Below are 26,929 nucleotides of genomic sequence, written 5' to 3' on the forward strand. Positions count from 1 at the left end.
CAGTGCCCTCAAGGGAGCAAGATCCAATGAATGTGACAACCAACTCTGTTCTCCTCCTACAGTATGAATATGTAGATAAATGCATGTGCAACCTGCATTGTTAGGGAAATAACATGTTCGGTACTGCAGTGTGGTTATAGATAATTAAGGGCTCTTGAGTCCTCTCTGCTAGTTTAGTCAATCAACATTAATTAGCTTCAATCTAACAATTGTCAGGCTCTCTCATCTGGTCTGCGATAGCTCGATCGATCTGTTAGTTGTGTTTGAAGTGGTTAAGGTTACTCCGAACAATGTGTGTGTGCATTAGGAAAGCTTGAGTTTTATCAGGATCTACAGCTCCCACGTTGGATGAGGCAAGCTCACGACCATGGAAAAGGCAAAGGTTGTTCTACTGCAGTGGTATCTGTGCTGTGTTAGACAGGTATCAGGCAGTCATTTTGCTCATATTGCTGCAGAATCAAATATTACCTTCTTCTCTGAAGGTGTTGTAATGATACATCCACAATTGACGGGTTAAATTAAACCCTGACTGTCGGCTTCAGAGAGCAAAATGACTATAATCGATTGAACTGATAATTCATTTGACCAGCACGCAGCAGTGTGTTAAAACAAACATGCGGATGTGCTCGTGTTTCCTTTTGGCGTTTTCATTTTGTGTGCATGCCTTAGTGATTACTCAAACTGCTTGTGAAAAGATATAATGAAGGCACTGTTAGTGACACAAGGTCGATCCACTCAGATCGAGGGCTCCGTAATAATTGGATTGGCTTGAGGGAGAGGTGAGGGCTTCTATTTAGAAGGTGTGGGTGATCCATCAGCCTTGACTTGCCTGGAATCAAACAAGCAGTTGAGGTGGAAATTGAATATGATGTGCCACAAGCGAGCAATCACAGCTAGCCAGCAGTTCCTACGGCATCAAATTAACACTGGGTGCAAAGCTAATCTAGGCTAGCATGCCCTCCAGGGTCAAATGTTTTGTAAACTGCATGTAGACTGTCATTCTCACTCATGGGAATTTGTCTGATTTGTGAAAACGAGTTTTACATTCCCTTTAGGGATGACATTGAGCCCAAAGCTATTAATGCAAGTGGGAATTGTTTGTGTGTGTGTGTGTTTTCTTTTTTTCTTTTTTAATCTCGATAAATCAAAAATGGTGAGATAACAAAGCAATGTCTCACTTGATTGATGGTGTGATCAGCCCTGTCACCAGAAGAAATGTTGGCATTGTACATTTCTGCAAACCATTGATATGTTAGTTGTATTTGTACATTTCATATGTGTCGTATAGATGTTTCTAAAGTGACATAGTTCAGATTACATTTATCTGAGGCATCAGGAGTAGGAGTTGTGGATGACAGACCTTGGCGATATGGCTGCCAACCATTGTTCATGACCAGCCATGCTTTCAGACAACACGTCGTGATATTTCCAGCAGTGTTTGTGGTGACAACAACCACGTATTTTAAGCCAAAACATGATCTTTTCCTAATCTTAACAGTTTTTTTTTTTTTTTTTTTTTTTTTTTTGTGGCTAACCCTGACTACACATTGACCACAATGTTGTCAACATAAATTGAAAACTGAAACACAAAGAAATCTAAAATTTCAATATAATTTAAATATATCTACATATGAAACCGCTTAACCTCTCAAGGGTCACAGGGGGGCTGGAGCCTATCCCAGCTGACATCGGGCGAGAGGCAGGGTACACCCTGGACAGGTCGCCATGGGCTGACACATAGAGACAGACAACCATTCACACTCACTTTCACACCTACGGACAATCTAGAGTCTCCAATTAACCTAGTCCCCAATCTGCATGTCTTTGGACTGTGGGGGGGGAAGCCAGAGTACCCAGAGAGAACCCACGCTAACACAGGGAGAACATGCAAACTCCGCACAGAAGGGCTCCCTCCTGGGATCGAACCAGGAACCCTCTTGCTGTGAGGCAACAGTGCTAACCACTGCGCCACCGTGCCACCCTGAAACATACTAGTGTTGTCAAAAATATTGATTTATTAATACATATTGATTCTGAACATTTGAAATGGTTTCATTACTAATTTTCTGCAGTATCAATACACCACTACCGGCCGCACTTTCTCGCTCTGTCTTAATGTTAATGTTTAATACAATCAGCCTCAATTTAATGTCAAGTCTTTTTTACTAGCCTGGTGTGGCTACAAATTTTGACAAATTAATGCAGGTCTCAATTAGAAGTCAGGACTGGTTGCTTCTGGTTCTTTGGATGTATCACATCTCTTAAAGTCCACTGGGTCGTCAGCTACCTGATTGAGCTAGTGCCAAGCTGCGTAGATCGTGCATACAGATATAAATGTTTAAACTTTTGTCAATATAGGCATGAAAAACTTTGTTAGTTTGCTTAAATTCTCCACAATTTAATCATTTAGTTAATTTTACTGAAACTATGAGAACCAAAGTGTAATTAATTCAGATTTACAGGCTTAGGTAAACAAGAGAGACTCTACCTCCACCTTTGAATTAGTCGTAAAGTCAGAATATGTGTTCATTCCATGGTTGAGTTCATTGATTGTGTGTGTGATCCAGGATTGTGACAATACTAAAACATATAAATGTAAAATGCCCCTGGTTCCTTGAAAGGTACAATGTAAACATTCTGGTGACTGGGTTGGTATGGAACATACAGGGCACATGTTTTGGTTGTCTTTTGAAAATGCACATATGTTGCCAAAGTAACAATATCATAGCACCATATTGTATTGACTGTAATATGATGCCTCTCTAATCTACATTATGTTCCCTTAATACTGTAGCTCCTGTCATATTATGTAGCCAAAGAGAGTAATAAACTGTGTCAGTTTGTTTGCACCAACAATGCTGCTCAGAAGGGTTGAATTAAAACAAAACATAAAGAATTCCAGTTACCTGTAAGTCCTTTCATAAGTGGTCACTGCTTCAGTTGCTGCTGCTTTGCAGAGTAATGCTTTTGTGGAGGGTTGCTTTGCTTCTGAGGCACAATTTTTTTTAATTTATGTTTTACTCTCTGAGGACGTTGACCTTTTGAAATAGCCAATTTTGATGTTACTTTATAAATATGATTTTTTTTTCCTTTCCATTATGCTGCCTTTTTTAAAGCATGCCTCCACCAAGTAATGGTTCATTTTTGCAATTTTGTCCCTTTCAAAAAGGACTAATATCAGGTCCATCTCCACCCTGATTACAGTGACTATTTTGAAGCAAGAGGGGCCACCTGACTCTTCTCCACTTTGCACGGTGGGATTTGAAAATTGAGAGTTCCTGTCACGTCTGTCGAGTCTGTGGCAAAGTGCCTGGACTGTGCATCACTGATTTCATCTGAGGACAGAGACGAGGGTTGGAGGATAGTGTGGTGGCGGCTGGGTGTGCCGGGGTCAGGAGCCTATTGTGCATGTGCCTCTTAGAAAGACACACTCATCACTTATGCTCACGACGGCAGCACTACTGAAGCCTGGAGGTTCACTGTCACACAGAGCCAGACAGGCCAGCCACTCTGTCAAGGAGTAGATGGTGAAACATCCTGACACAGAACAACTACAGTACGTGCTCTTAGTTGCCCTATCACTTTGCTTTAAGCTCAAAGATTGACTCATGAAAGAGAATTTTAACTCATGAAGTCTTATAAAGTAAAATAAATAAATCAAAGATTAGGAGTTGCTGTCACAGAATCACTTTTTTTTGCATACCAAAATAACCAAATTAGATTGACATTTATGACTGCTGTTCATGCACAATGAGAGTGAATCTGACAAATATCAATGGTCAGACATTCTATGTGCATGATGAAGTCATAAATGTATAGATTATGTGCAAATCTTCATGTTCTATTGTAGACACTGAAAATTACTATTGTAGCCACGTCACTCCATAATAGTCACTCCCCCAAATTGTGAAAGTGCAGAGAAGAGTCTTTGTTTTTCTGACAACCTTTCTGTAACATCAAAGTAACTATGTTTTAAGGCTGCAAGATGAACACATCAGCAGCAGCAAGTGGGCAGAGCAGGGAACAGGGTATCCTCAAATCAGCTCAGAGAATGCTTCAATTATTAATGGGTTTTATGGCATAAGAGTGCCAGCCTTGGTGGATTAGAGTGAAAGCTGAAGCACGCCGTTTGCACTTGGAATTGGTATTTGAGTGTGCTGTAGTGTTTCTGAATGCTTGTTTGCATCACAGTACGATTTGCATACATTTCTTAGTGAAGAAGACATAGGTGCAGTGTTACCTGAAGCAAATAATAAAATGTTGCCCTTGCATTGCAGTTCTACTGGATCTGTATCTGTGGCCAAATGTTTTTTTTTTATATCAGTATCAGCAAATGACATTGTTGGTTACAGGTGGCAAACTCTGGTGGGCAGATGAGGAATCAGCACAACTGGGAACAGTAACCAAGAGAGACGGACGAAACCTTGTGATCCTGAGAAACAAAACGAGTGGGGTGGTTCATATGAAGGTGTACGATAGGGAGGGTCAGAAAGGTAACCATGCTCACAAACACACAGATAAAGACACAGAAACGCATACACACTACCCACACATACTTACTAATGGTACCTTATTTTTTGCTTTTTGCTGGTTGTGCCTAACCTCCAGGAAGAAACCAGTGCCAGATAAACAACGGAGGATGCTCACAGCTCTGCTTCCCCACTTCCGAGAACACCCGTAGCTGCTCCTGCACCGTTGGCTACAACTTGCGTAGCGACCGCATGTCTTGTGAGGGTACGTTTCCCAAAATATGTTCTCTAGAGCTGCTGATATGTTCCTATAAGCATTTTATTTTTCACACCTCTTTGAAATTCTTCTGCATCCATTACTCTAAATGTGAAGCAATGTGATTAATCTATGACAGGTCAAAGAACATTCATAGTTTACAGTGCTTTAATACCTGTGTTTAGGGTATTAACAGGCCATTTATCGGTCTCTAGGTGTTGACTCCTTTCTGATGTATTCCATCCACGAGGGAATCCGGGGAATTGCTCTTGACCCAAATGACAACAGCGAAGCCCTCATGCCCATTACAGGAACACTGTTTGCTGTGGGAGTTGACTTTCATGCAGGTATGATATGTAACACACAGAGGGGCTGGTGGTACAGAATATAAGGTGCAGATATATCAGGGATCCACTGAAGCTTGAAGAGGTTTTTTTTTCTTTTTTAGAGAAGAGATATTGTTCAATGTGCTGTACATGCTGCATGTTGTTTGTGGTGTTTTTAAGTAGAAATGTGAAGTTGTTTTGCAGGCTTATGAATGGCTATGACCTTTGGTTTACCTGCAATTTGAGATGAAATTATTCTTCTTTAACTTTTATTTTCATTGAGATGCCAAGCTGACTGCTTGAATGTGGTCTTTAATGTCACTTCTGTAATCCAGTATTGTTTCAACCGTCTACTTTAAAGCAAGGCTTTAATGTCGCATACACTCACAAGGCATTTTGTTGAAAAGGGCAGGCACATATCTAAACCTCTACTCGTTCAATCTATGCATGAACATAACTACTAACACAAAAACAGAAAGCAATAGACCTCCAGTTTTCTCTCACCCGTGGAAATGGCAGAGGAATTCTTAGTGCAGCTTTGCATTTTTAATTATAATGTAGTTTAATAATGTGGAAACCTTATATGAAACCCCGATGATAATAATAGAGTTTCACATTGACTACACACACCATCCTTCAACTACATGATTAGGTTCAAGACCAATGTTGCCATTCACATGCTCTCCCTAAGTGTCTGAGACATAGAATCCCTCCAGGCAAGCTGCTCTGTAGTGGTCTTTCTAATGTCAAGTGGATATGATTGCCTTTACTGTTTCTATTCATACTTGACTATACACAGTCAAATGCAGCCTATACTGTATATAATGGTTGATGTATAACATAAAAGTGTGTACCTCATGAGACAGCAATACTTCACTGATACTGAAGTTGTTAAATGACTATTTGATTACACAACAAACTTCCCTTCCTTTATATCCCACAGCACGAATATTTCCTTCTCAATCTTTAAGTAAGCGGGTTAGAGGGGAGGGAGAAAATGGTATTTCCTATACTAGGCTTAAACCTTTTGAATAATGCTCTGTGGGCATGTGAAGTGCATGGTAGATGGAGTAGTAATGACTTCACATTACAGGGGAACCTCAGCATGAATAACTATTTCCTCACAACCCTCTGAAACAATCCTAATATATTGCAATTCTCAAGATATTGTATCAAATGAAGGTACCATAACGTGCATTGCAAAACATGAACCCAGTAGCACTTGCTGTCGTTTGTTACGTCCCTGCTTCCTTTCACCGTATTATTTGTATGATAAAAATGATAGATTTATTACAACAACAAATGCTATGAATAAACTACAGGCTGGTAGAGCTCCATATATGTAATAGGTTGCCACTGAAGCATGATAACAGAAGCTATGTAAAGGAAATTGCATGCGCACAACTGGAAACAGAAACAAACTGCATACACACAAGGGTTCATACACTAGAGATTTATAGCATTTTTTTAAAAGCAGCACCAGATTAAAAAAAAAATGCATGCTTCAGTAATTCCACATGTATTCTATGACTTCCCCAAGCAGGTTTACAAAAAAAAAATTCTGAGTATAAAATTCATGGAATTGGTTGCTAATACGGATTTAACATTCCCAGCTAACTAAATGACCATTATCTAGAGAAGGGAGAAAATCATACCAGAACAAACACCACAAATGAAATTATGTTCATATATCTGTCGACAGAAGTCTATTGACAAAAAAACCATAAAAACGATCTGCATGGCCATTCATGGTCAGAAAGTCAGAAAATGTTTCTTTTTAGCCACTGAGTTGGTGAATCAACCACTTTAAACTAAAATATCTCAACAACTACTGGGTAGAGTTCCATAAAATTTGGTACAGATAATAATGGTACCCAGATGGTGAATTAAAATTACTTCCTCCAGGTCCTCCCAACAGGTTGATATTTGTGGTTTTGAGGGAAACGTCTCAACAACTAATGGATGGATATTCCTCTGAATGCATTATAATTCATCAAAAATTGCTATCATTACATCAAAATTTCAATCTGTCCAATGATTTGCTCGAGTCTGCATGTTCTCCCCGTGTCAGCGTGGGTTCTCTCCGGGCACTCCGGCTTCCTCCCACAGTCCAAAGACATGCAGATTGGGGGCTAGGTTAATTGATAACTCTAAATTGTCCGTAGGTGTGAATCTGAGCGTGAATGGTTGTTTGTCTCTATGTGTCAGCCCTGTGATAGTCTGGCGACCTGTCCAGGGTGTACCCTGCCTCTCGCCCGATGTAGCTGGGATAGGCTCCAGCCCCCCCCCCCGACCCTCAAGAGGATGAAGCGGTTAGAAGATGAATGAATGAATGAATGATTTGCTCAATTATTTCTTTAATGCATAAGTGCTGCCAAGCCTCAGCTGTACGTTTGATTAAAAAGTATCATATTTACTAAAGGGCTAATTTACAAACAAAGTGCTAATTAGTTTAGCATGTTAGCATGAACAAAGTGAATAGTATCCTTATTAACATCAGCATGCTAGCATTGTCAGAGGCTGTTCCTCTCCAAATAGGACCACACACATCATTTGTACAATCAGTTTATTTTGACCCATATGTACATTTATTTTTAGTTTGTCTGGTGGCTGTAGTAATTATGATGGGAGCATAAGAGAAGGTGAGGCAACAAAGTATAAAGAGTGACAAAGACTGCTTAGGTGGATGAGTCAAACAAATACAGAACCTTCATCCAGGAGACTGCTGTTCATATCCCATGTGAAACCAAAAGCCAATGCTGACGTATTGTAACAACATAACATAGTATGCTGTAGTGTGACATATGTCATGTACGTCATGTGAGATACGTCATGTTACATTTCATTAGTAACCAACGCAGTTATGTTAAGCCAAGCCATTAACTTTTTTCTAAACCTAACCCAGGTGTTCTTTCATCTAAACCTAAGCATGTACTTTTGGTGCAACTGCAGCCATTTTACAATGTGAACGACATGTTTAAACACATGACCTAAGTAGTCATGTGGATTGGATTGTCATTGTGAGCATGTTAACACGCTGACGTTAACAATTAGCTCAAAGCACTGCTATGACTAGGTACAGCTGCAAGCATAGCTATAGATTTTTAGTCATGATGATATGTATTAAAATTATCTTATGTGCAAGGCCATTAAATAATTGTTTGTTAATGATTGAAATTTGCTGTAATTTCTATAAATCCACCCTAAGGGATGTACATACCCACTGTGCCAACATATATTATCAAATGTGAGTACTGCACTTTACTGGACTAACACTTTACATACAGACTTTCTCTTTCATATAGAGTCATAAAGTTCAGGAAAACCAGCAATTTGATATGTTACTATGGCTTCTGCAAAGAAAAAAAAAAAAAAAAAAAAGTGGAGTCCAAGACAAATCGCCAAATTAAAGAACAAGATTGCCCTCCCTGTTGTTACTTTGTGCAGGTGAAAATGCAAATGCATGACTAACCCCATCCAAGAGCAGCAGCTGATAGCTCAAACACATCATTTACTTGTCATCACAGAAGCCAGGCTGCCAGAGCAGAACAGATGAAAGCCCCACAGCTGTATTCTGTCATATGTGTGCTTCGTGTTAACAGAGTGTGAAGGCAGCAGAGACAAGAAAGTGCAAATAAACATATAACGCCACCCAGCCTCCTAACAACCTGTGGAGAGCCAAAGTTACCAGCATGCACGGAGATGCACTTGAAGACTGCACCATAAATAAATTATGTACTATTTTATATGCTTATGTAATGGGGCTTTAAAATCATAAAGGGTCCATAACAGTTTTACCAACACCGTGTTTTGCATTAAGCAATATACTGGTCTGTAAAATTTGGCCGACAACTGCCTTTCTTGTTCAGGCACTGTATGTCAACCAAGAGCTGTGGATGAACTGTGTGGGTATTTTCGCCATCATACTTTATAGTCCCACACAACATTCGGTGAAATGGGCCATGCTGCAGTAAAATGAGGTTTCATGAGCTGCTTTGTTTGTGGGCATAAATACTTTTGTGGCGACCTCATTCATCATCCCATTTTATCTCATCAGTAAATGTATGTTGTATGTTTTGCAGCAAATGACACCGTGTACTGGACAGATATGGGCCTCAACAGAATATCGCGGGCCAAACGTGATCAGACCTGGAGGGAGGACGTCATTACTACCGGCATCAGCCGGGTGGAAGGCATCGCTGTTGACTGGATTGCTGGTTAGTAAAGTCTCTCCCCAGGAGCTGGAATCTATTACCGTAGGCTGTGAAGTTGGTATTGATTTGTGAAAATTCTCACTTTATGTGCACTGTTTCTAGCTATGGCAATAAGTACATGTGTTTGTTTTGGTTGGAATTGTTAAAGAAGCTAGAACCTTAGTGATAGAGTTGGGTATCCCCCACATAAAATCATTTACAGGGCAAATGTACCTGCAAGATTAGTTATTGGTTGAATTTATGCATAGGTTCATGATGAGACCTTCTTTTATACTCTGCCCATGATGATCAATAAACCACTGCTGTATTTACTCACCTGGCTATTGCATTTTTCCACACAGGAAACCTATACTGGACAGACCATGGTTTCAATCTAATAGAAATCTCTCGTCTGAATGGTGCATACCGCTCAGTGGTCATATCTGAAGGACTTGATCAACCCAGGGCCATTGCTGTACATCCACAGAAGGGGTAGGCCATGGGTTTTATTATGTTAAGGTCACAATTTGCTGTAATCAGTACCACCCCTAAAAACAGTAGTGCAATGGTTTTAAAAGCTATTGTAGACTTAGGACATGTTTACGTTTGCCTTTAGAAGCTCTAATATTGTATACTGTAAAAACAAACCAGCTAATGACCAGAGACTATGGTAACTGGTGTCATAAGGCTCTTTGGTGGCAAATTCAGGTGGACAAATAGCTCTTTCTAAGTCCCGCCCTTTTTTCGCTCTGTGCTCCAATTACAGTTGTACAAGTTTTAAATACAACAGAATCTTTGTCAACTTTCCTCTTTGGTTATACTTCAGTAAGTTATGTGCTAGGATCATTTATATTACAATGAAAAAAAAACAAAAACAAATTTAATAGCTAATCTCAGCAAAACGCTAGCTAACCAGCAAACCTATAGCTACATCATCAGGAGTTGCCTGAATGCCAGATTACCAGCGTCTACCAGGTTTGCTTCTTCCTTATTCCTGTGGTACTATTGGGAAAGGTAATTGGTTGGTTGCCGACATATTATTAAGATGACATGAATAATTGTTAGTTAGAAAAGATCAAGGCTAGTGTTCTTTTGTTTATTGGATTTATGAAAGGTGACCTGCCCCCATATCATAACTTTCTACAGTAAAGAGAGACTAGTATTAGACCAGCACCATGGTTTACATGAATAATAATAATAATAATAATAATAATAATAACAATGATCCTAATAATAATTATAAGAATAACAACAGTAATAATAATAGTGCATTTTATTTATACGGGCCTTTCAAAGCACTGAAGGACACCTTACAAGACAGTTAAAAACAAGCAGCTATGATGTTCTTCATAAAACACTTTTCTGGCCATTACTCAATGTCATATCTCAGGAACAGGAGGGAAAAGATTTGGTCAGATACTGAATTGGTGACACTAATCTTGGCTGCCCACCTTGAAACTGTGCTGGTGGTACAGATTTTTTGTGCTGTCGGGGGGAAAAGGTGTGTGAAGTATCTTTGTGTTTTTTACAGATATCGGTGTAAACTGTAAGAGAAACTTGACTGGTGCGGGGAGGCATACAATTGCGGGGCAGTGATTCAAGTTTTCCATGTGCATTAATCATTTTTTTGTGTGATGTACGATGCTTCTGTGGTTGCCAGATATCTCTTTTGGACTGAATGGGGCCAGAACCCCTGTATTGGCCGCTCCCGCCTGGATGGTTCAGATCAGGTTACCTTGGTCAACTCGGGCATCATGTGGCCCAATGGAATTTCCATAGACTATGAGGTACAGTCGCACACAGATGCTCAAACACTGTCACCAACCTCTTTCCCCCTCCACTCCACTCCTACATACTGTACTTCCTACCTCATCTCCTTTATGGCTGAAATATGACTTTGCCTAAGAGGCTCAGTTTGTGATGTGCATTTTTGAAATTACCTTCCAGGAAAATACATTATACTGGTGCGACGCCCGCACAGATAAGATCGAGAGGATCAACCTTGAGACAGGTGAGAGCCGGGAGATTGTACTGTCAGTGGCCAACGTAGACCTGTTCTCAGTTGCTGTGTTTGGGCCTTACATCTACTGGTCTGACAGGTAATTTATTATTTTCATAAATGCACACACATGCAATGCCCTGCAAAGCCTGCAATACTAACCTGACAATAACCTTTCCTTCAAAGGTCTCATATGAAAATATTAAGAACAGTGTTTTCTCATAGTGAGGGTCACTGCCTATTTTTGTAAATACTCTAGGCAGAATTCAGTGTCATCAGCAAGGGCAAATTCTTCCTCGCCCTTCTGTAAATTGAAGCACACAGTTAAATTTAATGAAGCCTTATTTCTTTTCACGAAATTGGTTGCTCGGTACATTTTTTTTTTTTACGCCTGCAGTTGTTTGGAACAGTGTTGGATCTCTGAAGGAACAACAGACTGAGAAGGGTTTTAAACTATTGGTGAACAAATAATGTTAAATAATTAATCACACATCTCTTTGGTCTGTCGTCTGTTTTTCATGTTTTTAACCTCTCTTTCGTGACTTGGAGATCAATCATCTCTTTCTCTTCCCTTTACAACGAGGGCCACAATGGAAAGAAGCTGTTAGCTTTATTGTGTTTTTTTTTTTTTTATCTCTAACAACTTGAATTGTATGTCAGGACCGAGTGACTACAGTCTTGGATATCACTTTACTATTGTCAAATGAAATTATCCATCTTTAAATCTATCTGACTTCAGGGAATACAGTATGCTTTCTTCTCTGAAACTTAGATCTGTAATTTTGCCCCCTGTCTCTCCGGGTGCACTTCAGGGCTCACTCCAATGGTTCAATCCGACGTGGCTTCAAGAGTGATACCAATGAGGCTGTGACCATGAGGAGTGGTCTGGGGGTTAATTTGAAGGATGTGACAGTCTTCAACAGAGGCAGAGAAAAAGGTAGATGCTTCAATTTAAGTGTCTTATTGATTCACACAATTATCTGTGCTTTTTCCAATACTTTGTTTTGAAAGGCTGTAATAAAATCCGATTTGCAAATAGTATGTGGCTGCTAAACTGCATCTTTAATTTTCATATGTAATGTTTAGTCATGTACAATTTAAACATAATTGCAAGGTGACAGAGATTGAGGCAAATCAGTAACTGAACATATTGTTTGTTTGTGTTTTGAAGGCACAAACCCCTGTGCCAGGAGTAATGGAGGCTGCCAGCAGCTGTGCTTCCACCTTGGTAGTGGTCGGCGGACTTGCTCCTGTGCCCATGGCCGTCTGGCAGAGGACGGCTTCGCCTGTGAGCGCTATGAAGGTTATCTGCTCTTCTCTGAGAGGACCATACTGAAAAGCATCCACCTTTCAGATGAGAATGACCTCAACTCACCTGTTCAGCCTTTTGAAAATCCTGCTTTTTTCAAGAATGTCATAGCCCTTGCTTTTGACTACAGTCAGAAGACAGCAAGGACCAACCGCATCTTTTTCAGTGATGTCCATTTTGGAAACATCCAGATGATTAACGATGATTGGACAGGAAGATCTATTATTGCAGAAAGTAAGTACATTTCACACTCCCACACCATGTGTCTACAGTCCAAATATCCCCACCAAACACATACATCTGCAATTACACACACACACACACACACACACACACACACACACACCTCTGAAGCTCCAGTATTACTGGTGTTCTGGTGGCAAGGTTTGACTTCACATGTATACAGCTGTCTGAATAGCAGTGTAACAGGTCATACTTTTCTTGTGCTTTAAAGCTAGGGTTGGCAGTTTTTTGTGTTTTTTTTTTTTTTACTGGCCCAAAATCCATAATAACGTCTCAGCAAAGATATTTGGGTATCACTTTCTATGAAGACCACATCTGTAATGCGTTATGAGAGCATTTATAGAGAATTATAGTGCATTTATAATGCTCCATGACTACAGTCATAAACACGTAATGCTTACTGATGCACTATATCAACAATCATTAAATATTATGGATGTGACTTTTCATGAATTATAAGTGTCAAATAAATAAATAAATTATGGCGAAAACGTAGTTTCTTCCAGCACTAGAATTAACATAAAAATATTCACAAACGAAAAAATACTGATGGTCAGTGATAAGTAGTGTTTAACTTTTGATTGAACACTAAATTAAAACCCTTGGCGCATACTGCAACACAATCAAACAGATGCGCAACTCAGAGCATCAGAAGTGTCTCTGACACCAGACTCAGAGCGGACCGGTGGAACTGGAAAATGCATATTTTACATCACTAAAATCTATTTTATCATTATTTTGAGTCACATTGTTGAAAGAATTTAGTCGTCTGTGTTCAAGCAGGATAATAGCAGGTCGCCATTGTACGTTGGGCTTTCTATTTCCTTGTCTGAGATTTTTTTCTTTTTTAATTACTACTTACGTTTTTCAAGTGATTTCCCAAATTTGTTGTTGAGTTGTGATATGCCAATTGCTTTTGGCAAATCTGGCACTCTGCTTTCAGGGGATTGTTGGGGCATATTTTAAAGTGCAACCACACATCTGATGACCTCTTGGACATGTTTGCAGCTCTGAGTGCGCTCGTTGTCAGTATCGGACTGGTGGGGGTTAGTGTTGCGTTTAAGGCCTCCCCCCCAAAAACGGAAAAAAAGTGCTGAAGCTTCGAATTTTTGGGTCAGTCCTAATGTAAAGTGAAGTACATATTGATGCATCTATAATGATGTATGCTTTATCATAAGGTTTCATTGTTGGTGCTGAGTAAAGCGTGTATTTTCATGTATTTAAAAGAATCTATGAGGCATCGTAAGTGATTAATGTCTATCATACAGTAGAATACTTTGAAAATAATTTTAAAGGACTTGAGTCTGACACCCTCTCACTTCTGAACACAATGTGTCACAAGTTTTTAATCGCATACGATTTTGCAAAGATTGAGGATCTTTCAGGGTCACTGTTTACAAGATTAATAGCTAAAAAAGGAGATAAAAGTGGACAGAAATTGCTGCAGTCTTCAAAATCCCCAGTATAAGTATGCTATATGTTATGCTATAGCTGGCTAGCTAGCTAGTTAACCGCTGTCCCGATCCTAAATAAGGTTAGCTGACCTATAAGCTAACGTTAACTTCTTGAGTGTATGCTATTAGCCTACAAACACACTGTATATTTCTACTGAAGATTTCTAGCTCACCTCATATAAGTTGTTACATGATGTGATTTTTGAAGCTAGAAATCTTTAGTTCAAACATATGGTTAGCTTGTAAGCTACTAGCAAACATTCCAGTAGCTAATTTTAGCTTGCAAATAGCCTCTACAGTGGTGAGCTAGTTAGCTATAGCATATAGCATAGTTACAGGTGATTTCACAGGCTGCAGCAAATTCTTACCACTTCTTTCCTTCTCTCCTCTGTCATGGCACAATGTGAGCACATGTTAAAGAGGCACTTCTGTGGTATGTTTTCTTCTACCAATATTTGTAGTCTGGAAGTGGTCTGAAAAATAGACTTCTGCACCCTCTCTTGGTTATATTTTCAGGCTTCAGAAAATATAGCCCGTCAATGAGAGCCTTTGGCCAATTTCATCTTTTCAGAGAGAGGGTGCCCCTGTACTCTGTTCTGCAAATGCACATGCACGTCCCATATGGTGAAAGCCTGATTCAATAGTGGAAAATCCTGTGGAAAAAAACTGCTATTCCTGCATTAGCAACAACTGCCTACGCTGCAAAGCAACTCAGAAAAGAAAGAGACTTATCAAAAAGAAAGTCTAAAAGAAAGTTTGACAGTAAATGCAGTGAAGTTCATGTCTAACTAATGATAACTCGTGTTATGGTATTGTATAGTATTGTTAATGCATTTCAGAGAGTGAGAGAAAATGTTGCTAGTGGTTTAGCCTTCTGCTTACTGAAGCCAAAGGCTCATGGCTGTGGCAAGTTTAAGTTCATGTTGATGTAGTTACCTAGAGCCTTGAATCTCAGCATGCCGTCTGAAAAGGCTTTACAGACCCACACGTTTGCAAAGAACACAGGCCAGTAATTCTGATTGAAATCCTGCTAGATATGGGGTCCATGTCATTGGTTCGACAGCCCATTGGTTCGACATCCCATTAGTCCGACTGTCCGCGGTGCTGAACGGCTCGCGGCGGGCGTATGGTGCGCCACGACCGGCTTGAGGTGGAGCAGGCTCATGGCTTATTTGTTTGTCACTTTCTTTTTCATTTTAACCCACACCATGATCTTTTCCTGACCCTAACCAAGTGGTTTTTGTGCCTAAACCTAACCAGACCTTAACCACAGGGCATCATGGTGATTTCAGAACAGACTTCAGAACAATGAGTTTAATATGGTCGGAACAATGGGATGTCGAACCAATGGGCTGTCAAACCAATGGGCAGTTCCCCTAGATATGCTAATGGCATCAGAATCACAATCACAATCTGGACGATTGACATGAATGTCCAGCTCCAAGTCTGTTGTCTTTTGACTTATCTGTAACTGCACTGGTTGCATAATGGGATTTTAGCGCTGCCAATCTACTGCTGTAGACTGAAATTCAGCTGCAGCTGCTGTGATGCGCTGTTCTCATTACATCAGTTGTGTAGATAAGGTGCTAATTTCGTTTAAGTTGTAAACAAATGGGACAACCTTGTTAAGAAAACAGTTTTCACATAGCATTAATAGCATGTCGGTATGTAGCATAGCATTAATAGCATGTCGGTATGTAGCGTAGCATTAATAGTGTTTATCTCGACACACCCACTTCCTCTTGCACACCTCAATTTTTTGCTGCTGTTACTCCTTTGAAAAGACTATTTAATACTAAATCTGTAGGGTATAATACCTGTGTTTGAAAGGGTTCTGCTTACTGACTGTCACAGATTGAATGATGGGACCAATCCCTTTCTATTCCTTCACTAAATCCCAGTCAGTCCTGTCTTGATAAGCATGACTGGAGTCAGATGAACAGCAAAACCCTCTGTTCTGCTCGGCTAGCATCCTCTGCCATTCTGTGAAGTTTCTACTGGGAGCAGAGCTCAGCACCTACCCACCCCCTCCTCACACTGGGAGTCTGGCAGAGTGTTCTCACTCATCCCCTCGACTCATCTCCCACACCCCTGCTGAGGGAGCCTCCTGCTTATTTATTTATCTACTAGAAATGAATAAGTGTTAATAAGAACCCTCTGTCAAGATCTGTAAGTGCCCTTCACACTTAAGCACTTGTGAAATGCATAATCAAAGTGGTGCAAAGAATTATTTGAGTACAATTCAAATGTTTGAGTCCATAATACATGCCCATGTAGAATAAATTAGAGAAGGTCAGCAAATTGTTTGTATCCAGTTAAATTGCATACAACTGTGCCAGTATACCTTGACCTTCCTTGTTTTCAATTAGCTTATTTGGTGTCTAATGAAAGCAGTATGTCCATCTGGTCCATAATTCTTCTGATGAAACCACCACCTTTACACATCTTCTAACCCCGCCTTGTATATAAAAGCAAGACTGTCTTCAATTTTCCTCTAAAAGTTTCTGCCTGCATCACGTCATTGAGGAAAGGTGAAGATGTTAATCATCCATATTTCCCTAATTAAACTCCATGTCCCCCATTAATTACTCTATCGCCCCGCCAACAAGTTGTGAGAAACTCCAAGCTGCCAGACGCCTTTTATTGCAAACTATTAATTAGTGATCGGCTGACTCAGGTAGTATTCCACAGTACAGTTTATGGGTTTTAGATAAAGGGATACGGTCAAATTCTATAGCATCAGCCACATGTTCACCATTAAGACAAATTAAGGGCTGCATTTACAGTTGAAACTGTGTGCGAGACAGAAAGGGTTACAAAAGAGATGAGTTCAGGCCAAATTAATGAGTGTGATGTGAATGCCAAGGCATTGTTACATTTATTTTTTGAACTGTGTTGTTGTCATCAATATTGTCACTCCTAGTGAGTTGAGAAGAGAGGAAAAGGTACTCCTTTAGTCTTTCTATCTGTGTTTTACTTAGGAATGATAATCTCTTGTTTTGTCACATAAACAAATATACACAAAAGAAGTACACGTGAACAAACACACACACAGAAGCTGATTTACGCAGGTAATCTTTTCAAAGCTCTAACAAACCTGCTTTCCTCTCTGGCTGGCAGACTGTTTGGTCTGACAGCTTAGGGACCAGTGGCTTTGTAGAGCATGGCTTTATTGAATTTTAATAAATGGACTGTATCAGGGTGAGAAATAAACTTTGTTTTTTTCTTTCCAGGGAAATTTAATGCTTCCTTTATCTGATTTTGGGGGGATATTTTCAACTTTGTGGGGTTTCTATTGTACCCAGAAGCACCATTTATGTTTGGAGTTTACATATTTTTTTGTTGTTTGTGCTGGTTTGATATTTTCTGTTGCTTTTTGCATGGTGTCAACATTTCTTCTGCCACAGTGTGTACAGTTGTGTTTGTGTTTTTCCCCCCAAGAAACAATTTTCTTAATTTTCATCTCCAAGAACATAATGAAAACAATCCAGAGGCTTCCACAAATCCCCTACGGTGGTCCATGGGGAGCAGTTGTCATATTCATGTACATGGGTACATGACAACTCAGCGACACTGTATTACTGCAGTTATCCTGGCCTTATTTATTCAGATTGAAGCGTGTGTCTATTGAAACAGTAGAGGTCATATTCAATAGGTCATTTATGGAACCATTGCCACAAAATAAAACAAAATCTACAGGGAATGGTTAAACATGAATATGGCCAGATTTTGTCTGTGATCACTGTGAGGTTCTCTCCCTGTTACTCACATTCTTGCACCATCCTGGGAGGCGTCAAAGGCCTTTTCATATTCTCTGTTTAGGAAATTGGTTCGCAGTGAAAACATATTCAGTCGCAGAGTGACTGTCGCATCAACAAATAGCTGTCTGTCCAGTGTAGTGAGGCATGAAGTCATTTCCCTGTCAATCACCAAGGAAACATAATCCCGAATCTAACACAGTTGGAGTTTGCCATCTGTTACAAACAAAGTCAATATTTTTACCTAAATCTGCACTAGTCAGCTCCCAGATTGCAATAGCAGATAACTTAATTGTTTTAATTTGGGTTGATTTTATTGCCCAAAGGCCAAACAATATGATATCAGTATGTGCACCGCAAGCCTAAATTTATGAAAGAAAAAATTTTGTTATATGTTTCGTATTTACTCTCAAGTTTCAGTTGGTTTCTTACTTACAAAGGGTGCAGAACACTTTGTTGCAGTCATTACTCGTGATGTAGACTGTATGTAATGTATCACAGATGCATTTTCCATATTAAGATCTTGTCAAGTGCAGTTGCGAACATGAGTGTCCTTCAGGCTGTGTGTGTTTTCATGAAATCATGCTTCTGTGTGGTGTCTGAATTAGTTTACTTGGTTGGAACCTGAGCAGAGGTCTTATGTGTCTGTTCTTTCAGATGTGGGTTCAGTGGAGGGCCTGGCCTACCACCGAGCCTGGGACACCTTGTACTGGACCAGCTCCACTACTTCCACCATCACCAGACAAACTGTGGACCAGGGACGAGTCGGTGGCTTTGGTCGGCAGGCCGTGGTCACTCTCTCGGAGGAAGACCATCCACACGTCCTGGCCCTGGATGAGTGTCAAAAGTCAGTAACTCCTCTTAGTCTCTAAACACTTTCCCGGTCAGTCTCTCTCCAAATTATTGTCAATTAATCCAGAAAGGTCTGGATCTAAATTGAGCTTTAGATACTGTCACTCACAACACTTAAATTCATATATCATTAATGTTGAGCTATTCTCAGTTTTATTACCACTTGGGGGTCATCATCCTCAAACACAGTATTGGTCTTCTTTGCTATGCTGATGACACTATGCTCTATATAGCTTTCAATCTTTGTTGACCCAGCCATTTTTAGAACGAATGAAGAAAAATGGTCCAGAAGGCATAATACAGCAGCACTCATTTGTCATTTAAAGAATATTACAAAGAACAGAAAAAAAGCTTGTGTATACTTTTTTTTTTTTTTTTTACAAATAGGCTTGACAACTACAGTGCATTGCTCTCAGAATTTCCAGGAAGCCTATAAATAAATGACACTTAACACAGAAGGCAACCAAAACAAACATCCAATGTTCCTATGTTTGTGCATGCATTTCTGAACAATTTATTTTCATCTATTTGTAGCCCCTCCACCATCATTTCGCTTTTTAATCAATACTTAGTCAAACAACCGATGCTAAATTATAAACTGCAAGTGTCTGCTCCATCAAACAATGGACATTAAATTATAAATTGAACATGTCTACTCCTTACAGCAGCAGCAGCAGCAGCAGCAGCAGAGTTGCAGCACAGAATAACAGGAGTCAAATTTCACTTACAGTATGACAAGAGCTAGGTGAGCTGATATACAAGATTGTTGGATTTGGTGTCAAAGCAAAAGCGTCTATTTGGCAATATTTGGGATTTAAACTCAGTGCTAATATGGAACCTGATAACATTAATGAGGGAAAAGAAGTTGGGGTTGTGCAGCCTTTTGTCTGCAGCTCTTCATCCAACAGCTCACTATGGCTGCTGCTTTTGTTCCATTGCTTCGTGTATTATTTCACACTGATCAGCTGTCAGCAAATACCAAAAATGATCATTGAGTTGTTTTGTTGGTGCATTTTTGATGACAAGTAGTGGTAGTGCTAATCTCACCGACAAACATGTTGCATTTCATGATAAAAGTCATCTCATGATTCAGCAGATGAATGCTTTTACTGTGAAGCTGTGGTAGTAAGAAGTGTTGGGATCGTTTGCATCAGCAGGAAGTCGATAGAACACTCTACAGATATTGAGCATTATCAAGAATTATCTTTTCTTGTAAAACGTCTTTTGTGATCTGTAACGCTGGTGTTGTCACAAGTTTATTAACCAGTGAGAAAATTTTCTCATAGTGGCATCCCTAACATCAAGTCAGGTCGAAGTTAATTAGAGCCCATCATCACAAAGCATGTGTCAAACAAAAACAGAAATGCGCAACATAAGCAAAACACACAAAAATATATGTACGTATAAGTGACATAAACTACATGCAAAGCATTACAAAAAGAGAAATGCGCAACATGGAGATCATATACGTAATCATGAGCACATGCAATGAGTATAAGTTGGATAACTGTTGTGTAGGGCAAGAAAGGTTAAAATGCTGATGGGAAGAGATGTGTTTTGAGTTTACATTTGCATTATGCTATGTGAAGCTATAGTCTGAGATGAAGATTGTGTTTTGGTTAGATTTTCTACACAAAAGGTGTAAGTGTTCTGATTTATTCTGAGTTGCACTCATAGCTTTTTGAGTACCTGTTTTAACAGTTTCATTTGTGCCAGTTTAAAAAAATAAATAAAAAATCTTTCGGAAAAGGTGTTTACTGTTGTTGTAAAAAACAACACCTCAGTATTCCTGTCACATCTAGTTCAGCTTTAACACTTGCATATTCATGAATATAAAAAAGTGACTGTGAGCAGTCTAAAATGAGTGAGTATCTTGCTCCTCCTGTTGTACTAACTAAATTAATTTCTTGACCTCAGACTGTATCCTTGGTTGGCAATTTGGCACCATATCCACCCCGCTCCAGAAGCACTGTCTGATAATTAGCATTCAAACACAAGTGATTAATTAGCAGTCCCTGGTTGTGACTTCTGACCGGAATCCTTATTATCTCACTAGAGTGGACTTCCATGACTTCATCATAGTATGAAGTGAGAGCCCAGGAGCTGAGAAAGGTGTTTTTTTATATAATTAGAAACATAACCACCTTTTTTTTCTCCAGTGGTTTATCTGCATATAACTGTGGATTTAAAATGTGCACCATCCATCTTGCAAACCCATATAAACTAAGATATAAATCTTTCATTTATTTACTCCGTTGCTATTATCTATGTTTTTCATATTCTTAGAAGTCCTCACACAGGAGAATATGAATAAATGACCTCTATCTCACAATGTGTGATGCTAATCCATTCTTTTAAATTGAAATGTAGCTACACTTTATCGGTGATGAGTTCCTTCGAGGCAAAAATGGGAAGCCGGTGACAGGCCATGGAGGTCTTGGCAACATGTTGATAACTGACTGACACTGCATAAACCTCCAGCAATTTAATTCGGAGAAGAAACATTTCCCGTTCATTAGGGTTTGTTATGCCGGGCATGGCAGTGAGTTCCCTGGTTGAGACGTTGATACAGCAGGTCTTTTAAAAAAAGCCATCACTCCTGCTCCTTTCTTCCATTTCAGACAGCACATATCTACACATATTTGTTTTATAGTTCTTGCTCATGTGGTGTCAATTTGTAGAAGTGCTACGGTAAAGTAGTGCTCCTTTGGGAGAGGTAACCTAGGCTACAGGATAAAACAGTGGGCAATGATGGTGTTATCATATTTAATCTGTTTTTTTCCTACTTGGTATGAAACACTTGGAAATATTAATGTTACAGAGTGTGGATGGCATTAATATTAGTATGTCAACACTGCAGCTGGCATCTCAAGTCATTGGGACTGTTCAGGCAGAAAGCCCAGTCCTGCTCTTGATGGAAGTCACTCTCTTTCTGCAGGCGCAGTTAAACCAAAACCAATGCTTTATGGGTTTAAATTCATATTGTTCCTATTTTTTTCTCATTATTTTGTGACAAGGTCCATGTGTTTTTTTCTTTTGTGTTTTCCATACTAGTCCGTAGTAATGAAATGTTTGGTTTGGCTTTCCTCCCATCTTAGCCTGATGTTTTGGACCAACTGGAATGAGCAGCGACCCAGCATCATGAGATCCACTTTAGCAGGCAAGAACATGAGGATTATCATCAGTTCTGACATCCTGACACCCAATGGACTAACTATTGACCACAAAGCAGAGAAGCTCTACTTTTCAGATGGAAGCCTTGGCAAAATTGAGAGATGTGACTACGATGGTTCCAGCAGATATGTGAGTATAAAAATAATCCCCACCAACCAAGTAAAGGATATTAATTGTGGTTGCCTAATTTCAAGCACCTTTATCCCTCTGTAAAAGTATTAGATTTTAGTTTTTTATAACCCTCTTTAATTGCTGTCATTACACAAGGTATCAAGATTTTAATTAAAGTGCCACATTTTTGTATCATACCCCTTGAAATTCCCAGAAATCAAAAGGATGTCTCATTGAAAACCAACTCACTATTTAGAGTATACTTTCCACAAGTTTTTGTCAGTGATGGAGACGTTTCATTACAAAACATAAGAGAAACAAGGATGTCGGATTGATCTGCCCTTTTCTCCTGAAATGAAATACATTTTTTTCCTCCATTTAATCTCCCATCCCTATTGAGCTCCTGAAACATGATCCTCTATACAGCGGATAGGATCTGAAATGCCTCTTGATGTTCTTTCTGATATTTCAGTTCTGAGGGTACAGATGGTTTCCTTAATCACAGAAGTCATTCCCTGGTAAAGTAAAGAATCTCAGCTAGGGGAGTTCTCATTTTGTCCATGAAAAGTTGATGTATAATGTATAAAATCCCAGCTGAATATATAAGAGATCACAGGACAAGATGGCCCATTTTTTTTGCTACGGATTTCAGTTTTTGCTTGACACGACCTCAGTGGTTCAGCACATTGGCCCATCTCAATTAGTTACCCATATGTTTGCTAAGCTGGGTCAGAAGGCTCAGAATGTCTTCACCTTTGGGTCCCACACCTGCCCTTGCTGCAGTGCAGTCCTGCTAATGAAGACTTTGCAGTGAGACCGCTCTGGGTGCAGATTCACCATTCCAATTAAAATGTGTAAATTAAAGAGAGGTAGCTGATTGTCAACCTTAGCACTTACCCAAACTGCAGTTGTGAAAATCCTAAGACAACCCATCCATTATATACAAGAAGCTTTCTGCAGAGATGTAAACTGAAGGCTTTTTGTCACTTCAGTGTGTTCTGATTTTGCAAAATTGCAAAAAGATGCAAAATTTCATGAAGAATAAAAAAAAAATGGATCAGGCCTTAGAATAGATACAATATTATTGGACACCATTGTAGACTTCGATGGCAATGGAGTGTCCTCAAGCGCCCAGCTTCCCCTCTTCTCTGCAGCAGCAGCGCCATTACATGCTGACAGTGTGGCTGGCGGCAGAGACGAACAAGAGCTGTGGCATGGCTCACTCCCCCGTGCCATTTTGAGAGTGGAGACCCATGTTGTTAATGAAGGCAGTGCTTCACAAAGGGCAGCAGAGTGCATGATAAGGGAAGATGTCAGCATGTTTAGCAGCGAAAAGATGCCCTTTTTAACCATGAATAGAGGGAATATAATTTGAGAGCTGTCTGGGAATAGTTAGTGTCATTTGGGTTCAATGTCGGCAGTGTCTCTGGGCATGTTTATGTTTCCATGTGAAGAGAGTGTCGACTTAGCAACTGAAGTACCTTATTATAACATTGCTGAATACTGAAAGTGAGAAGAACGTATGAAATATGTTCACATTTATCCAAAACACAGGTTTTGGCATGAATGTAATATGTTGCTGGCGGTAAACTTAATGTCTCCCAAATCTAATTTCCCATCAATATGTTCCATCCGACCCCATCTGGTGTTCTATACTTCCCTCTCTTTGTCTCTCTGCCTCTGTCGCTCACTCGCCTGATGGCCAGTTGTTGCTTCCACACGCTGGGCTCCTTTAATCAACACCTGTCCTATTAATCCCAGTATGGCACAGGGCTAATGTGATGCTGCTTACAAGCCTGTCCCACTAATGGCTGAGACTACAGAGCTGCTGGAGGCCCTGATCCCCCCCCACATGCCTGGAGAGTCCCACAAGGAGGCATCTGATGGATTCCTGCCTCCCTGCCAATGACACTGTCATTTACTCCCCCAACATCTGGGTTAAGCAGTCATGTGGGCGGCGGGGGTGATGTGTTGATTAATGAGTCGAAACATTATCCTCCACATCTTTTCCAAGGGTTGCGCTCAAAATTCTGTCGATGCTTTTTCCAGCCAAATCTTGAAAAGAGTTATTGGTTTGTAGATGGAAGTGCAAATATTGACAGCATGAAATATATGAATCCCGCTGTTATTGCTGTATCATCAATTCTGGCATATAGAATCATTCACATACACTGTAAAGGTGTGAGTAATAGAGTGGCATTGACAGCACAAGCCTTAAATCTGAAAAGTGTGATAGAAATCAGTCCTAACACAAGTGCTTTGCTTTACAATTTTTAGGTCATAATTAAAGGAGCAGGAAACTTCTACGGGCTCGCCATCTACGCAGATTTCATTTACTGGTCAGACTGGGCCCGCAGGTCTGTGCTGCGATCAAACAAGTACACGGGCGGTGATACCAAGGTACTTCGAGCAGACATACCTCATCAACCAATGGGAATTATAGCTGTGGCCAGGGACACAAACAACTGTGAGTATTTAAACACCTGGAGATGAGCTTGATTTAATGGCCGTTGGATGCAGTGTTGTGTCTGCAAATATTTGTGTATTATGTGTGTGCAGGTGCTTGTGTGATGATGTGTGCTCATGGGCAGGAGTTAACAAATGTGCATATTTATTATGTTAGTGTGGTTTAGGACAAAAGACCAAAATAAATATGTTGCTGTATGTACTTTTGTCGACAGCAGAATAAGAATATTAGAGGGAGCTGTGCTTATCTGTGCCACTGCTACAGTTTGCATGCACTTGTCTGTTTTAGTTTGTTTTTGAGGCATGCATACTGTTTCCTCCCCCACTGGCTTGACCTCTTTTGGGAAGCAGGGGTGGAGCCAGATGTTGTGAACATTCGGGGCTCAGCTTAACCCAAGAGGGGTCCAGGGGCTTGTCCCCAGGTAAATTTTTTTCCCATGTACAGCAGCTATATGCACTATTTTTCAAGCCATTTGAGATAGCAGAATGCTTAAAAATCAGTACATCAATTGAGGAAAAACATGGTAGTTGCCAAGAAAAAAAATCATCCTGTCGTGCCTACATCCTTTTTTGTATCTAATTGTTTCCAACTGTCTTCATCATTCTGAAACCCGAACGCAACTGATGTTGAGGATGACTCATTTTCACTAATACTACCTAAAAACAGGAAAACACGCTCTGATGTTACTATTTTTTTAAGTAGTGTAGGACTTTGGTGTAAACAGCATTATTACCATTCTTGAAAGCTATTTTTGTACTATGCTGGAGTAGAGTTCGCAGAATAAATATTTAGCTGACAAATCCATGCCATAATAATCTGGGCTGCTATAACTTCAAAAAAAGGATACCGAACAATACAAAATAAATGTGGTCTTCAATATTTTTATTGAATTTTAGGCCAAGCATTTACTTGATTATATTCTTTTGAGAACAGGGCTTTGAGAAAACCTTCGAGGCTGGAGCTCTAGAAGAATTACCCTGCTCTGTCTCGGTGGGGAAGTAATAAAGTCAGACTGATTCTTCTCTCTATTTGAAGCCAAAACTTCTATCAAGGTTTTTTCAAAATGTAAAGTTTTAATTTACCATAACTCGCTTTAACTTTTACTTCATCAACCTGCTCATCACTAGGCCTCTGACCAGGTACTACAGATGGAAATGAATTCAAATGAAGACATCTGAAAGCAAAATATCAGCTAATACTTAGTTTCTGACCACCAAACTTCTTTTGCCAAGGATTTCAAGGGTATGCATTGAGGCAGAATATACTCATACAGTACAATCTTTATATACAGGTGAAGATACAAAAATAGATAAATAAATAAATAAAAAAGCAGTAAACTGAATGTAACCTTCATGAAATCATAATTAATAGCTATAAAGTTATAAATAAAATATATTCAATATAAAAGTAATAATTCTATACTAATATTGGCAGATAATATCGGCTGACTGGTATATCATCCAAGCTCCACTGAGTAAAAGCAAAATATTTTAAAAAGGCTTACAGAAACAGTGGGTGTGATAAATGAATGTGGTCTTATTTAGAATGGCTAGAAACTTAAGTTTCAGAGGTAATTAATAAAAAAGTAGCCTGTGTTGTAAAGGGACTCTCTTAAGTGTCGTATAAAGTTTTATTTCCAAGTAGGACAAAGGGAAGTGGGCTTAAGCAAGTCGCACTGGTTGGACTCTGATGCCGAGAGCCACACTGTTGTTCGTTTATCTCGTCATGGGAAATAATCACATCCTTTGACCTGCGTGGGCACAGCTGCAAGTCTGCAGCATAATGTGCAGTGACCATCCATGGTTGATCTGATAATCAGTTTATCCTTTTCGGGCTTTACATTGTTAACCTCTTATTGCATTTTCCTTGCCATGAATATCCTGAATTTAGATAATCATACAAATGGTTTACCGGTGCTGCAGAACAGAGAAGCAGCTTCTCTTCTCTCATGAATAAAATATTCATGGCTGGAGGGCAGCTAATCACAAAGGTTTTCCAGTGGACACGCGTGTCTCTGAACACTTGCACTTAGCACTACGTCTCTTGTTGCTAAGCTACTTTTCTACTTTTTTTTCTCAGAACTGGACAAGCACTTTCATTTTCATTCAGGGGTCATGTCTGCAGTTTGGGCATATGGTTTAGTGCAATACATGATTCCCACAGAGCTACACACAGCTTCTTCACATAGCACCCCAGGCAGAGAGAGAAAAAATATGCAGCACTGTAAAACATTTACTACCCGTCAGTGAGGAGAGGGGTAGCATTTAACAATAGAGCAGCCTCTTTTTATGTATGTTGACCATACTGAGCCTTTCAGT

The 26,929-nt window shown here is 39.7% G+C and overlaps 1 protein-coding gene across 6 annotated transcripts in view; it reads left to right on the forward strand.

Moving 5' to 3' along the window:
- Positions 1-26,929, forward strand: part of lrp1bb (low density lipoprotein receptor-related protein 1Bb) — a 332,674-nt gene that overhangs the window by 225,858 nt on the left and 79,887 nt on the right. For all 6 annotated transcript variants that reach the window (XM_049594030.1, XM_049594032.1, XM_049594034.1 and 3 more), the window contains 12 exons: positions 4,353-4,493; positions 4,609-4,734; positions 4,941-5,072; positions 9,134-9,268; positions 9,607-9,736; positions 10,905-11,031; positions 11,192-11,343; positions 12,056-12,180; positions 12,415-12,786; positions 18,665-18,854; positions 21,958-22,162; positions 24,422-24,611. In XM_049594030.1, coding sequence (XP_049449987.1) covers positions 4,353-4,493; positions 4,609-4,734; positions 4,941-5,072; positions 9,134-9,268; positions 9,607-9,736; positions 10,905-11,031; positions 11,192-11,343; positions 12,056-12,180; positions 12,415-12,786; positions 18,665-18,854; positions 21,958-22,162; positions 24,422-24,611 — 2,025 coding nt within the window. The remainder of the gene's footprint in view (positions 1-4,352; positions 4,494-4,608; positions 4,735-4,940; positions 5,073-9,133; positions 9,269-9,606; positions 9,737-10,904; positions 11,032-11,191; positions 11,344-12,055; positions 12,181-12,414; positions 12,787-18,664; positions 18,855-21,957; positions 22,163-24,421; positions 24,612-26,929) is intronic.

Source organism: Epinephelus fuscoguttatus, linkage group LG13 (assembly GCF_011397635.1).
Source record: "Epinephelus fuscoguttatus linkage group LG13, E.fuscoguttatus.final_Chr_v1".
Classification (NCBI taxonomy): domain Eukaryota; kingdom Metazoa; phylum Chordata; class Actinopteri; order Perciformes; family Serranidae; genus Epinephelus; species Epinephelus fuscoguttatus.